The 17,449-nt window shown below is 38.8% G+C and overlaps 1 protein-coding gene across 1 annotated transcript; it reads right to left on the minus strand.

Moving 5' to 3' along the window:
• Window positions 1–5,004: 5,004 nt before the first annotated feature.
• On the minus strand, window positions 5,005–8,983 carry LOC146316093 (serine/threonine-protein kinase pim-2-like). Its single transcript, XM_084734041.1, has 8 exons — window positions 8,947–8,983; window positions 7,802–8,275; window positions 7,287–7,378; window positions 6,601–6,648; window positions 6,261–6,479; window positions 5,975–6,152; window positions 5,313–5,507; window positions 5,005–5,176 (listed from the first exon to the last, which is right to left on the minus strand). Exons 1-8 carry the CDS (start codon window positions 8,981–8,983, stop codon window positions 5,085–5,087), a joined length of 1,335 nt encoding a protein of 444 aa, XP_084590167.1. The 3' UTR covers window positions 5,005–5,084.
• Between the last annotated feature and the right edge of the window lie 8,466 nt (window positions 8,984–17,449).

The following is a 17,449-nucleotide window of genomic DNA, read 5'->3' on the forward strand; positions in this document are numbered from 1 at the left end:
GAAATTTAAATCTTAGTTTGTATTTTTGGTAAATGCATGGTGCCAGGTGAGTTTAGAATACTACGTCCAATAGAAGAAGGTGAAGAATTTTACTCTTTTATTTATGACTGTTCTATATTAATGGTTTTATTATCTGGTATTGTGCTAAATCCACTTTCTTGTGGTTGAGGCGACTATAGTAAACTATGTGCCAAGATTTGATCTGCAGTGAAGTGATGCGAGAAACCAAAGAACCATTATGTGCTTTGCAATTAGAAATGTTTTTTTATAGTTGGATTTCAGTATTTTCCTCACTTGTTTATCTGTTGTGTGACTAAAGAACGACTACTTGAGTTGACTGTGCTGCAACAACTGATTCACCTTCTAGTCTGATAACTTACATTCATATAATGTTATTTCACTGTTCACTCTTCACTGCTGTATTCTGTATTCTGATACAGTTACTAATTACCTGTTAAAAAAATATCAGTATCGTAATCCAAGTATCACAATATTAAAGTAATGTAACTTGATTACATTAGTGGTGGAATGACATGCAACAAAGGGCCACAAGTGGGAGTCGAACTCATGCAGAGGACTCATAGCCTCAGGCCATGAGGCATTATTCATGCTTTACAGTGGTGTTTTGTTCACTAACTTATTGGTTTTAGGTGTTAATATTCTCTCCAGCCACCAGGAGGCGATATACACTTAGCATTATATTCCACTGCTTTTCACAAGCCCTGGTGGCTGCAGAGGGACTGCTTCAGTGAAGATGCAGACTGATGCTGAGACGTCCTCAAGCGGCTGCAGCTGTTCACGTGCACTCCTGACACTAATCATAGACCTGTGTGTGTGTGTGTGTGTGTGTGTGTGTGTGTGTATGTGTAGTGAAGATAAGCTTTTAGATGCTCTTGGTCCCAGGAGCAGGATTTCATGATGATGTTTGCTCTTGTCCTGCAATAAACTCACAGAAGTAAAACTGGTTGCTTGTTGTTGTTGTTGTTGTTGTTGTTGTGTTGTAGTGCTTTATGAAAAGTTAGTATGTGGAAGGAAATCAGCCCTTTAAACTCAAAATTGTAAGAACTCAAAGCAAATTACTGTATGTTTTAAGTTACTTTAATAAAGCTGGAATAATGTATTGGTTAACCAATTAGTGAATCAATCTAAAATTGACCAGCAATTTTTAATTTGAAAATCAATAAGCTATTTAAGTTTTTTTTTAGTCAAAACAGCCAAACATTCCCTAGTTCCAGCCTGTCTGCTGTAAGAAAGTGCTGCTTTTCTTTATATAGTTTTAGACTGTTAGTTGAACAAAACATTTCAGGACCTTGATTCAGAGATTTGTTGTTGATGAAGATGATGATTAGTTGCAGCTTTAGATGAAGAGTTAACACATGCAAAACATAGAAATTAAAATATGATGCTTATGATTGTTAGAGATGAAAACAACCAACACTATGTGAAGTAATTAACAGTAGCTTCACCTCAATGAACTCCAACATCAAAATACTGCTTATATGTATGTGTGTATGTATGTTTTATATTATTTATTATATCAATTCTACTAAGAAATATTGAATAAATATTTTTAAGATTTTGAATGCAAGACCTTTGGAGAAGGTGGAGAAGGTGATTCGTTCCACTGTAAAGATTTCATGAATGATATCGTACCAGTCTTCTGTAGATTTTAAGCAGTTTTCATGTAATTGCATCTGTGGCAGCTACATTTAATGTCAAAGCACAAAAAGTAGTAATCACTAAATTCTGTGTAAATCTTGCAACAAATAAGTATGCACTTTCAGACAAGCCCAGAGCAAGCAGGAGTGATTTTCGTGTTTGGAGCCACAGAGCCTGAATGATGACACTTCTGAACAAATGTAATAATCTGGTCTGGTCTGATACTCTTCAGGCCAAACGTTCTCCATGAGGTTGAGCTTGATATCCTGCATTGCAGACTTAAGAGTATTTCACAGTGTGGTATTTTTACTTTTATTGGATGCTTGTTCCAGCACTGGCTGTATTATAGTATGTTACAGTTTTCTGTCCAACACTTCGTTGCTAATTAAGTATAATGACTGCTTTGTTTCAGATATAAACTTCCTCAACTTAAGAAGGCACCAAGGTCTATGTAATTATTATAATGAAGAATGAAGAGGAGTTCAATATGTTCACTAATAGTTTATTAGATCAAGGGCATAAAAATACTTTCCCAACTCTTCATTTAAACATACACAGTTTATCTGAAATTATGACCATTTATTCCAACATCAGTCAACTTTAAATCATACATTTTCAGTGCTTGCTCTATGAGAAACATGGCTCACTGATAGTATCTGCCTATTCAGTGTCACATTATAATGTGAAGACAAAACAGAAGGGGTGGAGGAGTTTCAATCTTTGTTGACAGCAATTTTCAGTTTATTGAGAGACAAGAACTTAGTAACAGCTTTGACAAAACTGAAAAAGAATCCGTTTTCATAGAAATACCAACTTCCAGTAGTTTCGGGAGGAAAAATGTTATAATTGGTTGCATTTATCGTCCACCAGATACTGATGTTGGTGTCTTTAATGATGTCTTCAACTGTAGAGCTGATAAGTAACAAAAGAAAGGTATGAATTCTTCTAGTAGACTTTAACACTGATACACTTAAAAGTCAGTCTAATTTGTCTACAAAATTCCTGAATACTTTTTATTCATTTTATTTTCATCCTCTCATCTATAAACCAACTAGGATAACAAATCTGCAACTTTTATTGATAATATATTTACAAATTATTTTGATCATATGATCAGCTCTGGATTATTATTAACTGACATTTCTGATCTTTTCCCAATATTTCATTTTTTTTTTAACCAAAACTAATCCACATGACAAATCTGATGTGAGGATGAAATGTTGACAGTTCACCAAAAAGAATGAAGATTTATTTAAAGTTTTATCTGATGGAGGAAGCCTCATGGTAGGAAGTCTTCAAAAATCAGGATGCTGGATTGGTTTATCTTATATTTATGAAAATATTTATTTGATAAATTCCACTTGTTCATATAAACAGGAAATGTCAGCCTTAAGCCCTGGATCATGCCAGGTACAAATATCTTCAATTTAAAAAAAAAATGTGTTCTTAGTGCCACCCTATGGCACAGTTTCTAAAAATATAAATTATTTCACCAAATTACTACAAACTGCAAAAAAAAAACCCAAAAACTTACTTTTCTGAAAAAATTGAAGAATCCTGTAATGATATAAAAAATACATGTACATGTGTATGAACACACGTGTTCATGTACAAACATGTACACCTAACTCATCAATTGCCGAACACTTTTCAGATTTTTTTTTTAAGTTTTCCTCAGACATTGATTGTCATTATACAAGACACTCAAAGGACTTCTGTCTTCCATATTGTCAGACTTCTGACCTGACCTGAATCAATACACACCGAAATACAGAGGACCAACTCTTTGGAACAATCTACCTACATCTCTACAATCAACATTTCCATTATCATTGTTCAATACACATCTGAAAAAGTTTTTAATGAGCAAATAGTTGGAGCATTTTTTTGTTTGTTTGTTTGTTTTTTGACCTCATTGTAATGTATCTCACCTTGTATACTTTCATTCCTGCATATCAGTTTTATATTATTACTATTATTAGTCGTAGATGGCGCTTATGCATATAAATATAGAGAAATAGAGTCCAGACTGAAAAATTATGAAGTTATCCTTTAACATGTTTCCTGCAGTGCTGATGACACATCATGGTCATTTTCTGATTTATTACAGTAAATATATTACAGATTTCTCCTTTTCTCCTTTTGAGAGAAAATGCTTCACTATGTTCACCAGCTAGTAGCTAACTCTGTCTGCTGTTTGCTGCTGGCTGTTTCTGACATATGTATACCTCTGAAATACTGTACAAATGAAGTTAGTCATTGTAAGCACAGAAAATACCACAGATACAGGAAATAAAAAACAACCATCAAAGCTTCAATTTTTAAATGTTTTATTTAATTTTGAGAAGCCCTGATTTAAAGTTTCAATTCAGTCCAATTATCATGTTTTTAAAGTGTGGGAGGAAACCGAAGCACTCGGAGGAAACCCACGCAGACACGGGGAGAACATGAAAACTCCACCGTGCCGCCCGAAGACGCTGCTGAGTCACTGAGCTCAGAGTGGGTCAGAAGATGATAGAAGAAAGAAGAAAGGAGGAGAAAGTTGTCTTTGTCATGGGTCAAGGTCAATGTCCAGGTCATCAGTTAAAAATGTCGATTAGGGCAGTGTTCTCCAACCCTGGTCCTCAGGGCCCACTGTCCTGCATGTTTTAGATGTTTCCCTGCTCCAACACACCTGATTCAAATGATCAGGTTGTTGTCAGGCTTCTGCAGAGGCTTGATGACGAGCTGATCGTTTGAATCAGGTGTGTTGGAGCAGGGAAACATCTAAAACATGCAGGACAGTGGGCTGTGAGGACCAGGGATGGGGAACACTGGATTAGGGGATGGTCTTCAGGGGGTGGTGTGGGGCTTAAGGCTGGGCGGTATGACAAAATTTTCATATCACGTTTTTTTTTTTTTTAAAAACACTGTTCTTACCCTCATTTTCTTCTACTGAGAACAGAATTACTGCAGTTGATTGTCTTTAAACAGCCCATTTTACTGTCATAAGGATTGTATCATGTTTTTTTCATGTCCAGACAGGTAAAAGTATGACCCCTTCAAAGGATGGTTACCATCACATGGACGACTATACAATTAAACGTCCCCACAAACGCTAGTCGGCACCAGAAATACTAGTCGTTTAAAATATTTAAAAATGAAATATTTGTCAATATGTCATTCATGCATGATGCCAGTTATCTGTTGCCACATGGCACTAGTCAGCGCTGCAGCTCTGTCAGAGGGCAGCCCCTCTCACCCAGCATGTATGAACTCAGAGTGGGTCAGTGACTCAGCAGCATGAAAAGATGATAGAAGAAAGAAGAAAGGAGGAGAAAGTTGTCTTTGTCATGGGTCAAGGTCAATGTCCAGGTCATCAGTTAGAAATGTGGATTAGGGGATGGTCTTCAGGGGGTGGGGTGGAGTGGTGGGCGTCTGCAGGATTATGTTAACCAGGGGTGGCGCTGCAGCTCTTCCAGGGCGGCGCGCTTCTCTGGCTCTATTGTCAAACACTTCCTCAAGAAATCCTGGCACTCTGAAAAAAGAAAGGACAGAGAACAGTCAAAGATGAGGGTGGAAGCTTCAGTGGTCTATTGGAACATGAAAGATAAAAGATCTACACACTATCAGGAGCAAAACTCAGTGCTGTATTGACACCAGCATTGTCTTACCTTCTGTCACGTTTAGATCCTCATCGTCAATGCTGTAGTTCCATGTCATGTTTTTGTGGAGGTACTCGGAGGTGGAAAATTGGTTGCCTGTTTCCAGCAGTCCATGGAGCAGCACGCCGAGCTGCCACACCGTGGTTGGGGCTGCCTCATATGATCCCTGCATGAAATACTCTGGAGGGGCGTACGCACGGGTTCCTACAATACACAGACAGAGACAGAAAGGAGGGTTTAAATAAATTTGATTTTGTCACGGGTTGGTTTTTTTTGTCAAGAACACAATGTTTGTCAGTGTTGGTGATATTTATCTATGCTCAGATTTATCAATGCAAAGACTTTGCTTCTTTGTGAAATACCCCCAAGTGCACATAAAAAGCATATTCCTGAGCCTCTTTGAAGGTTACTTGGAACAACCAGAACAGAATGCAGTTTTATTCTCACTGGAAGAAGGTACCTTTAAGTTTTTATGAATTATAAAAAAAATAATTTGCTGCTGTAATTTGATTGCAAAAACACCTGAAAACATTGCAACATGCATCACAGTTTTAAAAAAGGCTGCAGTGATATCAGACAGATTAGGTCACAACAATCTCAAAAACAGCCTGTGAAATCCTGGAGGAACTGACAGACAGATGCAGAACAGGAGCATAAACCAGACATCGTACCAGAGAACTTGAGGTAAGGCTCGGCGCTCACAAAGCAGCCACATCCAAAGTCGATGATCCGCACTCGAGGGACGTCGGAGCTTGTTTCAATCAGTAAATTTTCCGCTTTGATGTCACGATGGAAGACTCCTTCAGAGTGCATGGCGATGGCTGCCTCAAGTAACTGTTTGATGATGTTCTGAGAGAGAGATAAAGAGAAACAGATTTAGAACGGAGAAGACGGGACTGTTGGGTGATACTTGGACACACCATAGACTGACACAGAAACACGATCAGGCTTCAGTACCTTAATCTGGTTCTCGTCCAGGGGACCAGAGTAAATCATGTAGTCGATCAGGTCCACAGACGGAACTGGTCTCTCCATGACCAGGACAACCTCCTGGTCAAGATCATACCAGTCTAACAATGTCACGACCGCAGATTTGCCTGCTGAGTCTGGTCCACCTGCTGCACTGAGCATGAGGAGCACCTCAGTGGGGATCATGTACATTTCTCCTTGTATGACCTGAAGGAAAGCATATACATAACAAAACCATTAGTATTTTAGTGGATGGATGATGCAGGGATGATGGATTTTTGTAGGCCAATGCTGAGTTATAAGAAATCAATAATCATCTTGCACTTACCACTGGTTGAGTCATCACACATGCTTTAGAGATGTGTTTGATCGCCACCTACAAGACACAATCAGCAGTACTTTGGTTAGTTTAGGGAGTCATGATGTGCAGGGTTGAAAGGATTACTTTAAAAATGTAATCTGATAAAATGATTTACAACCTGTTAAACAAATGTAGTCAGTAATCTAATCCAAGTATCATAATATCATAGTAATGTAACTTGATTGCTTTCCATTACTTACCAAATATGGTGAAATTGTTTAGACTTATGTTTTATGGTTATTGTAGGTTGATTTATTGTTTGTCCAGCTATTCCTTCCTCTCTTATGTGTGAATACATGTTTAGATTATTAGCTGGGATTATGAGCATTTAAATGCACTTTGCCATCTTGTGTTGTAATGAGTGCACATTGTGCATTGCAGTATATCATTATTTATTTTTTATTTTCAAATTTAAATCCTGTCAATAATCCTCATTTTAACTAAATGTATCTGTAATCTGATTACATATTTTTTTCTGTAACTGTATTGAAGACAGTTACTCTTTTTGTGTCTCAATTAAGTTATTCCATCACATGTATTCCACAGGCCTCATGGTGTGTGTGTGTGTGTGTGTGTGTGTGTGTGTGTGTGTGTGTGTGTGTGTGTGTGTGTGTGTGTGTATGTGTGTGTGTGAATATGAACATAATACTTACTGGTAAACTATCCACTTTTCTGTAACCTGCATAAACTGATCCGAAGCCTCCTTCTCCGAGTTGGTTGGCCTGCAGGTATTTGCCTTCAAAGTCTGCAACAAACACAAACAAACACACATAGTTGTAATAAACATCTTAGTGTAACCCCTCTGTGTTTAAAGTCAGGTTGAAGGCTGGTGGATGTTATACATTATAGCTGACACAATTCATCATGTGTAAATCCAAAACTTATGTTTGTTTTTTAATTAGTATTTATTAATGTGTGTCAAATCACAAAAGTAATATTTTGACATTTTGGTAAATAGGATTCCTCTTTTCTTGAATTTGGTTCTGACCCTGTCCACAGCCACACAAAACTTAGTTGATCTGAATATTCCTTTATTTAGTGCAAAACCAAAGTGTAAAAAAAACAACATGTTGTAGTTTAGGTTATGTGCTGGACTATCTGTTATTAAGATGGTAAATGTACTTAGATACAAACAACACACACAAATTCATTGTCTTTATCATCTTACCTAAGTGGGATGTGCTCCTGTTGTCCTGTGTGGAGGATGAAGGGGTCCTGGAGCTCGAGGAGGAGTCCTGTGTGGAAGATGAGGGGGTCCTGGAGCTCGAGGAGGAGTCCTGTGTGGAAGATGAGGGGGTCCTGGAGCTCAGGTAGGGCTTCTGTATGGAGGACGAGGGGCTGCTGGAACTCACTGAGGGGTCACAGCTGCTGGTCGTCCCAGGAGCTTCACCAGCGTTGGTGATGGTGTCAGTTGCTGGCAGCGGGTTGCTGGTGTCAGTGTTGTTGCTGTGACTCCTCTGCCTCTTTTTGGGAGACTCGCTTTCGGTACTGGACTTTCTTTTGGTCCCTTTGGCTACAGGACCGTCCCCTTTGCAGTCACTTTTCATCTTTTTCCTGGGTGACTCGAGCATCGTGCTGGCCTTCCTTTTGTTTCCTGTCACCTGCATGCTGGTGCTGGGTTCAGAGGTGTTGCTGCTTGTTTCTACAAGTGAGATGAACTCAGTGAACATTTCTGCAAAACTCCTGCTCAGATTGTTTTTTTTTTTGCATCTCACAACATTATGGGAAAGATCCCTGCAGAAACAGATCTTCTCAGACTGATGGAGAACTGAAGCTGTTATATCGTCTCTTCATAACCAACAGTTGTTGCTTTAATGCCAAGCTATAGTAACTAGTTACTGAGTGATAGTGATTAACATATTAAGAGTTGAAGAGTATATGAGAATATATGAAATAATCAATACCCAACTCTCTAATTGCACTATTTGGTGAAAAGAGTATTCTTTCAGGATTTCTGTATATGAAATACATGCAATTAATGAAATGTTTTGGTTTACTTTAAATTCTTACATTTTTAAACCTCCTCTTATTGAAACAATCTGACTGTGAAGATGGAATATTATAATCTGTTTCTGATAAAACAACTTGTTTCAAGAATTTGATTTTAGAGTCTGTCTTATAGTTTGTCTCAATATGCAGATTACTGCACTAAAAAAAAAACTAAAAATGCAACTGTCAAAAATACTTGCAATAAAAGAATTTGCATTGGAAGTTAGTATTTTAATGCACCTAATAACAGATTTTTAACTTATTTTCAGAAAAATACATTGAAATGACTTGATAAGAAACTGTTCATCAGGATTTCACACTCACCTGAATCGTTCTTGGAGTCACGAAGATTCTTCGACATCTTGGCCGTCGTCTTGTTTTATACGAGATTTCGATACTAATATTTGTGAAAATAATTTCCTGCAGATAACTAGAACTTGTGTGTAACTCTGCTGATGTGCTGAGTGTGAGTGGATTTGTGTCTCTTGTGTGATGTGAAGTCAGTCTGTGTTGATTCTGAAGATCTGTGATGATGAGTTCCATTCTGTGATGACATCATGAATACAGGCTGAATTAGCATATAGAATAATTTTGTTTATGTTTGAATCTGTACCAGTGTTGAACAGCAGTGTTTCCTGATTTTTTTTTTTTTCTGAAGAACAACTTTATCGAAATTACAAACCATCGTGACCCAAATCACAACGCAGCTTATCAATAAATATTGGGAAAAGTTAATTTGTAAATAAATAATGAAATAATTGACAAGTTTTAAAGCCATTTTCACATAATAATAATAACTTTATTTGTATAACACTTTTCATACAAAAAGAATTGTGGCACAAAGTGCTTTACAGTCTTAGAAAAAAGAATAACCCCCCCACCCCGCCCACACACCCACACACAGGATCACACAAACCCACACAATCAGCACTCATGTTACATCATGATACTGAGGAAACGCCATCTTGAATTAAAAAGAATGAAATGAGGAAACACAGGAGATAAATTTGAAATATTAAAACAATAAAAGTATATATAATAATAAAACATAGAAATAAATAAATAAAGACGGCCTGTAGTTTGCTAGTCAGCTTCTCTCTCTGATCCCCTGTACCGATAACTAAAACCTGAGTTTTGTCCTGGTTGAGCTGAAGAAAGTTCTCTGCCATCCAGGACTTAATGTCTAAAATACAGTTAAAAAGGACATCAAGTGGTCCTGTGTCATCAGGAGACACAGCCATGTAAAGTTGTGTGTCATCTGCATAGCTGTAAAAGTTCATACTGTGCCTCCTGATGACATTTCCAAGTGGTAACATGTAGAGGTTAAAAAGAGTTGGACCTAAAATTGACCCCTGGGGAACACCACATTTCATTTGATAAAAACTAGATGTGTGTTCACCCATGCTGACAAAGAATTTCCTGTCTGTGAGATATGATTTGAACCAGTTAAAACCAGTGCCAGAGATGCCAATTAAATCACAGAGTCTGTTTAAAAGAATAGTATGATCTACTGTGTCAAACGCTGCACTCAAATCTAAAAGCACTAAGACAGACGGCATTTTTGTGTCCATGTTTGACCTGATGTCATTGACAATTTTCACTAATGCTGTCTCTGTGCTGTGATATTTTCTGAAACCAGATTAATATATTTCAGCAGTGTTTGTCGAGGTCATAAAATCATTTAACTGGTTAAAAACAAGTTTTTCTAAAATCTTACTTAAAAATGGCAAGTTGGAAACAGGTCGATACTTCTCTTATAATGATGCGTCCAGATTGTTCCTCTTCAAGAGTGGTTTAACTACGGCTGTCTTAAAAGCAGTGGGGAAAACACCAGTCTGAAGTGAATGATTGATGATGGTCAGCAGATCATTTTTTAAAAAGCTATAAACGTCTTTAAAAAATCATCATCACCTTATATTATCTTGTGTTATTAAAAATATACATGTTAAATACTTCATATCTATATATTTAGGTAGGTAGATAGATATATTTTATAGTTCAAACATGTACAAAGAGAGTAAACAATAAAACCAGAAAAAAATATAGTAAGAATAACAAAATTAAAACATAACAGAAAACCTGTACAAGTTCACAGAAGAAACTCTCAATAAAAGAAAAAAAAAAAAACAAGTAACAAAACAAAATGTTTTACATACTTGAAACGAAGTGTTCAAACAAAAATATATATATTTACTTCTGTTTTATCTCATATATGCATATACATATATATATTGAATCATTAATTATGAGTTATTATTATCTTTTTCATCCCACATATGTATTTATGTATATATGTGTATCTCTCTATATATATGTGTGTGTGTGTGTGTGTGTGTGTGTGTGTGTGTGTGCGTGTATGTATACATGTATATTATGGCATCCTGTTCAGTGGTCGCTGCATGGTCTTTAATTTGGATGTTTCGCCATGAAACAGGAAGTTGCTGTAACTTTAGTGTAATTGGTCCAATCTGCCCCAGACTTCACATTTGATAAGAGTCCTGGCCTTAGCACGTTTACATGACAGTCTGTAGTCAAAGTCATAGCGCCACCTAGTGAATGACATGTTTTAAGACATTAAAACTGTGATAATGACGTATTGTGAAGATCATGATGTTTTGTCAAACAGCGTTGCCTGGGCAACACAGCAAATGTTGATGTTTCACCATGACACAGACAGTTGCTTTAACTTCAGTGCACACAGTTAAATCTGCCTGAAGTTTAACATGTCTGATAGGCGTCCCAGCCTGAACACATCTATATGCCAATTCCCAGTCGGTGTGGAAAAAAAAGCTCATTTGGACCTCATGCAAAATTTCAAATAAGCAGCCCCTGCAGTACCTTCATGTATGAAAATTGGTAGGCACATGTATCATGTCCATGGGCTGTATTTGAACAAACTCCTCCCACAAAATTAATCAGATTGACTTCAGAATCGGTGTGTGTAATCTAAGGTACTTGGTGATCAAGCATTCATAAAACACTCATATCTGCTGTGGAATCGAATTTCAGCAATTCGCCAAGAAACAGTTGTTGTAACTTCAATATGCATTCTCCAATCGGCCCCAGACTTCACATGTTTGAATGTATTTTTTTGTGCACATTCATGACTGTATGCTGAGGAACCTCTGGCATTCAGAATTGAAAATACCTTGACTTAAAAATATTGTTTAATGACTCCATGCTGGCAACAGTCGCAGGCACAGGCATTATGTTTTCAGGTCATCACACTGTCATGAACATGAAATCTGAAGAACACACTGTAGGAATTTCCTCAAACGTGGCACAAATGACCACTTGGACTCAATGATGACCTGATTAGATTATGGTAGATGAAGGTCAAAGGTCACTGTGACCTAACAAAATATGTTTTTGGCCCTAACTAAGAATTCATATGATACATAATATAACAGAATGCATCAAAATCAATGTTGTTAATCCACTTTGCATTTATCATATTGAAAATATGTTAATTTTCTTTTCTTTTTTTATAAAAATGAGTGGTATCATCATGGGCTCCAACTTGAGTTGAACATGGGGGCGGGAGGGGGGGGGGGGGCAAAAAAATATCAGCAATATAATGTTAAGGTGTGATAAGGTGAGAGGTGGGGATTAATATTTTCTCAAAAATGACACATTTTGACCACATTTATTCTCTGGTGGTATTAATGATTATTTCTGAGGCAGAAGAATGTCATTTCAACATTTATCAACATCATGTTAATATAAATTGTGCTGCTTGACCCTCACTGCAGCTACATGCGAGAATGAAATGCTAAGTTCAGTTATTGATCTGTCTGTCTGACTGAACAGCCACAAAGAAGTGATATTTTACACTTCTTCATATTTTATACTAACAAAAGTCATTAAATCAAGTCATTTGCTGTTTATAAAGTCATAATATTGAGCCGAAACAGATTCCACAGTCCGTTTATGTTTACAGGCTGCTGCTGAGCAACTGCTGAAGGTAATGTTGTGATTAGAGCTGTTAATATTCCCAACCACAAGAGGGCAGTAGTGAGCAGCAGTCCTACCTGTACTCTGTACTATTTGTCTTGGTCACACAGAGGGTTCAAGTGGTAGAAGAAGAAGACAACTTGCTGCTGTATGTTAATGTTTACCCACCTCTGCTGCAGTGAGTAATAAATATGCACGTCAAAACTTGGATTACTCCACACGAGCAGTATGGAAACATTGTGTGTTTTTTTGTGTTTTTTTTTACATTTTAAAACTGGTCACCATTCACCTCAATTGTTCTGGATTTGGCTGCAACGCTCTGGGAGTGTTCTGTGAACTGAAGATCTTCTCCCATCCTCACATCAGCACAGGGTGAGAAGATATTGAGTGAAATTTCATTTTTGGGTGAACTATCGCTTTAAAGGCACTAACTGTAAAATCGGAACTATTGTTTGGTTCCAACCATCACCGGACCAATGGTAGAAGAGGTGCATGCTGTGCAAGGAGCACAGTCCCAGAGGAGAGGTAACAGCACAGTGAAGTGTAAATTCTGCAGGAAAACACATGAGAAACATAAACAGAAATGCCCAGTGTTTGGAAAAAAGTGTGCAAAGTGTGGCAGAGAGAACTACTTTGCAGCAAAACTGGAGCAGAGGAGAAAGAAAAATGTGAGTACAATAACAGCAGAATGTGTGAGTGATGAATATGAAGATATTTCCTGTATCACTGTAACAGAGACTGAGATAGTGGATGCAGTGGAGACAGACTCAAGCAAAGATGTGGACCCAGAGAGGGGATGGAAAAGTGACTGACAAAGTTAAAGGGGACACTCAGCTTCTCTATGCTGGCATGCTGCTAGGCAACGACATGGTCAAATTCCAGATAGACTGTGGTGCCAGTTGCAATGTTATCCCCATTAACCCGCTGAATCCAGACACCAAGCTAGAACACACTAAAAGTGTACTAGTAATGTACAACAAAAACAAGCTGAGGCCAATGGGGAAATGCCAAGTTAAAATAAGAAATCCAAGAAATCACAAGCTATATCACTTGGAGTTCCAAGTGGTAAATGCAGATGGTGCAGTGCCTCTGCTGGGTAAGCGAGCCAGTGAGGCGATGAAACTGATTAAAGTGCACTATGAGAACATCATGGCAATAGACAGTATAGTCACAACAGAACAACCTGTAACAGAACAGTGGACAATGGAACAAATCAAAACAAGTTATGCTGATGTGTTCACTGGAGATGGCTGTCTTGAAGGAAAATACAAAATGTTAATAGAAATTTTTGTAGCAGCTGGTGCAGCTGCCAAAGAGACGGGTCCCAGTGGCCCTGATGAAACCACTGAAGGCAGAGCTACAAGACCTGCAACGCAGAGGAATCATTACACCTGTTGAATGCAGCACAGACTGGATCAGCGCTATGGTGGTAGTGCAGAAACAGAATGGCAAGCCAAGAGTATGTATTGATCCCAAACCCTTGAACACAGCCCTAAAGCGCAGTCACTTCCCACTGCCAATCATTGAGGACATCTTACTGGACCTGTCAAAAGCTAAAGTGTTCATAGTGTGTGATGTCAAGAATGGATTCTGGCATGTACAGCTGGAGGAGGAGTCCAGCTATTTGACAACATTTGCCACTCCATTTGGACGTTACAGATGGCTGAGGATGCTGATGGGGATAAGTCCAGCCCCTGAAATCTTCCAGCGAAAGCTCACACAAGCAGTGGACAATGTACCTGGTCTGTACATTATTGCGGATGATATCCTGATCACGGGACAAGGGGAGACACAAGAGGAAGCGGAGCAGGATCATGATGGAAAACTGAAACAGTTTCTGGACAGATGCAGACAAAAGAACATAAAACTGAATGCTGAAAAATCCAGACTAAGACAGAAGGAGACAACATACATTGGACACTGCTTGACGGCAGATGGACTCAAAGCAGATCCGGAAAAGGTGCATGCTGTTGAGCAAATGCCGGCACAGACAGATGTAAAAGCAGTGCAGAGGCTCATAGGAATGGTAAATTACCTAGCCAAGTTTTGCCCTCACCTCTCAGACCAGTGTAAGGTGTTGAGAGACCTGACACACAAAGACAGTGAGTGGAACTGGACAACAGAACATGAGGAGGCGTTCCTCAAATTGAAAGAGACAATAGCGAACACTCCAGTATTGAAATACTATAATCCTGACGAGGAGCTGACAGTACAGTGTGATGCTTCAGACACAGGCTTGGGCGCAGCGCTCATGCAGATGGGCAAGCCAGTCGCTTTCGCAAGCAGAGCACTCACACAAACAGAGTGCAGCTATGCGCAAATAGAAAAGGAGGTTTTAGCTATGGTTTTCAGGACGTAAAATTTTCACCAGTACACATGGCCGCAAAGTGACTGTGCAAAGTGATCACAAGCCATTAGAAACTATAATGCAAAAACCCCTACTGAGCGTGCCTAAAAAGCTGCAGGGCTTGATGCCACACATACAAAAATATGACCTAGACGTCATCTATGTGCTGGGAAGAGACATGTTACTAGCTGACACCCTGAGCAGAGTCTTATCTTCCCAAGAGTACACCTGTGGAGGCTGAATTAGAGACTATCAACATGGTGCAACACTTACTGATGTCAGCAGACAGACTACATGACTTACGGTCTGCGACAGGAAAGGACAAAACATTGCAGCTTTTCATTGAAACAATGAGCCAGAGATGGCCCAAGGACAAGTCACAGGTACCGAGTGAAATCAGGCCTTACTTCTCATTACAAGGGGAGCTTAGCCACCAAAATGGAATAGTCTTTAGGGGTGAGCGTGCATTCATTCCAGATGCACTGAGGACAGACATCACCAACTGGTTACACTCATGAAATCTGGGTGTAGGATGCCTACGGAGAGCTATAGAGTGTGTCTACTGGCTAGGCCTGAATGACCAGATCAAGAACTATATAGCCAAGTGTGCCATCTGTAGATCAATGGACAATAAACAACAAAAAGAAACACTGATATCACATGAAGTGCCAAGCAGGCCATGGGCAAAGGTTGGCACAGATCTGTTTGTGTTTGACAATAAGGACTACTTCATCACTGTGGATTATTTCTCAAACTTTTGGGAAATAGACTACCTGGCAGATACCAAATCTACCACTGTGATAAAGAAACTAAAGGCTCATTTTGCCCGCCAAGGTATTCCAGATTCTGTGATCTCAGACAACGGCCCACAATATGCATCCCAGGAATTCCAAAAATTCAGCAAACGGTGGGGATTTCAGCATGTGACCTCATCACCTGGCTACCCACAGAGCAACGGCAAAGCAGAATCAGCTGTTAAGACAGCGAAAATACTTTTGCTCAAAGCTAAAGCAGCTGGACAGGATCCTTATCTTGCACTTCTTGACCACCGCAACACACCAACACAAGGCCTGGACACCAGCCCAGCACAGCGGTTGCTCAGTCGCTGCACCAAAACACTGCTGCCAATGAAAGCAAGCCTGCTAAAGCCAAAAGTTGTTCGCATCAGACAGGATCTGAAAAACAAGCAGCAACGTCAGAGTGCCTACTACAACAGATCAGCTAGAGACTTGGACATGCTGGTCATGGGTGACTGTGTGAGGATACAGCCACTCCCACCCCACACTGTCTGGAGATTAGGCAAGGTGCTGAAGCCAGTCGATGGGAGGTCCTACGAGGGTCAGCTGCACTCTGGGGGTGTCATCAGGAGAAATCGCAGACACCTCAGGCGTGCACCTGGGATAACATTCAGTGACCCTACCAATATTCAGATCAGCATTCCCAGTCAGCCAGATGCTGTGGGACATAGACATTCAGAGACTGTTCCTCCTCCTCACAGTGTCTCAGTAGGACATACACCCAGAGACACTGCCTGAGGGGCCCCACATTGCCTGGTTGGTAATCCAGCCTTGCTGAGAGGAGGACAGCGGAGGAAGAAGTACTCAGACCTTTTACTTAAGTAAAAGTACAAATACCACAATGTATGGTAAGTACTCCATTAGAGGTGAAATGGGGTACTTATATACTTATATCGAACTATAATGCACTTTAAGTTTTAAAAGAACTTGTTCTATGAATGATTTATGAAGATAATTATTAATACCGATGAAACAAAAGACTAGTAGCGGTCAGTGAAGTTCTGTAGTTTAGTCCAGTGGTTTCCAACCCAAGGGTCAGGCCCCTGCAAAAGGTCACCAGGGAAATCTGAGGGGTCATGAGATGATTACTGGGAGATGAATGAAGGAAAGACAAAGTTTTGCTACAAAAATTTCTATTAATATTTTCGACTTTTTCTCTAAGATTAGATTTTTAGTGAAATATTGATTTGATCTTTGAATATTTAAATTAAACCTTCAACAACATCTGAGACATGACAATGGGGCCAAACTAGACCAGCCACTGTTTTAGTCTTCAACTCGTATTTTATAAAATATAATTGGTTGATATTTTTTAATGTAAAATCTTCATTTGAAAAGAAACTAGTGACCACAGCTGTCAGATAAATAGAGTGGAGTAATAAGTACAATATTTCCCTCTGAATGTAAGTAGAGTTAAAGCATATAGCACAAAATGGAAGTACCTCAAAAGTATACGTATAAAATATAAGCAAAGTACTTGAAAAGCAGGTTTAGAGAATAACAGACTACATGTAGGGTTAATATGTAATCTGGATTCAAAAAGGCAATTATATTCCATTACAGTTACAGATAAAAAACAGGCATAATAAGATGACAGATGCATTCAGTAAAAATGGGGATTATTAGTAGGATTACAATTTTAAAAATATTAAACAATATACTACCATGTACAATGTGCACACAGCTGCCAATTAATTATCATGGCCTCTAGAGAAAAAATAATTCACTG

This window comes from Lutjanus erythropterus, chromosome 13 (genome assembly GCF_056507025.1).
Source record: "Lutjanus erythropterus isolate fLutEry1 chromosome 13, fLutEry1.hap2, whole genome shotgun sequence".
In the NCBI taxonomy this organism is placed as follows: Eukaryota; Metazoa; Chordata; class Actinopteri; order Lutjaniformes; family Lutjanidae; genus Lutjanus; species Lutjanus erythropterus.

What these genes read in the sequence shown, in the direction of transcription:
- LOC146316093 (XM_084734041.1), bottom strand. Translation starts at nt 8,983, where the DNA reads ATGTCGAAGAATCTTCGTGACTCCAAGAACGATTCAG. An exon ending in CAGGAGCACATCCCACTTAG is followed by an intron (nt 7,379 to 7,801) that starts GTAAGATGATAA and finishes TGTTTGTTGCAG; the next exon opens with ACTTTGAAGGCAAATACCTG. An exon ending in GCCTTACCTCAAGTTCTCTG is followed by an intron (nt 5,508 to 5,974) that starts GTACGATGTCTG and finishes TGTGTATTGTAG; the next exon opens with GAACCCGTGCGTACGCCCCT.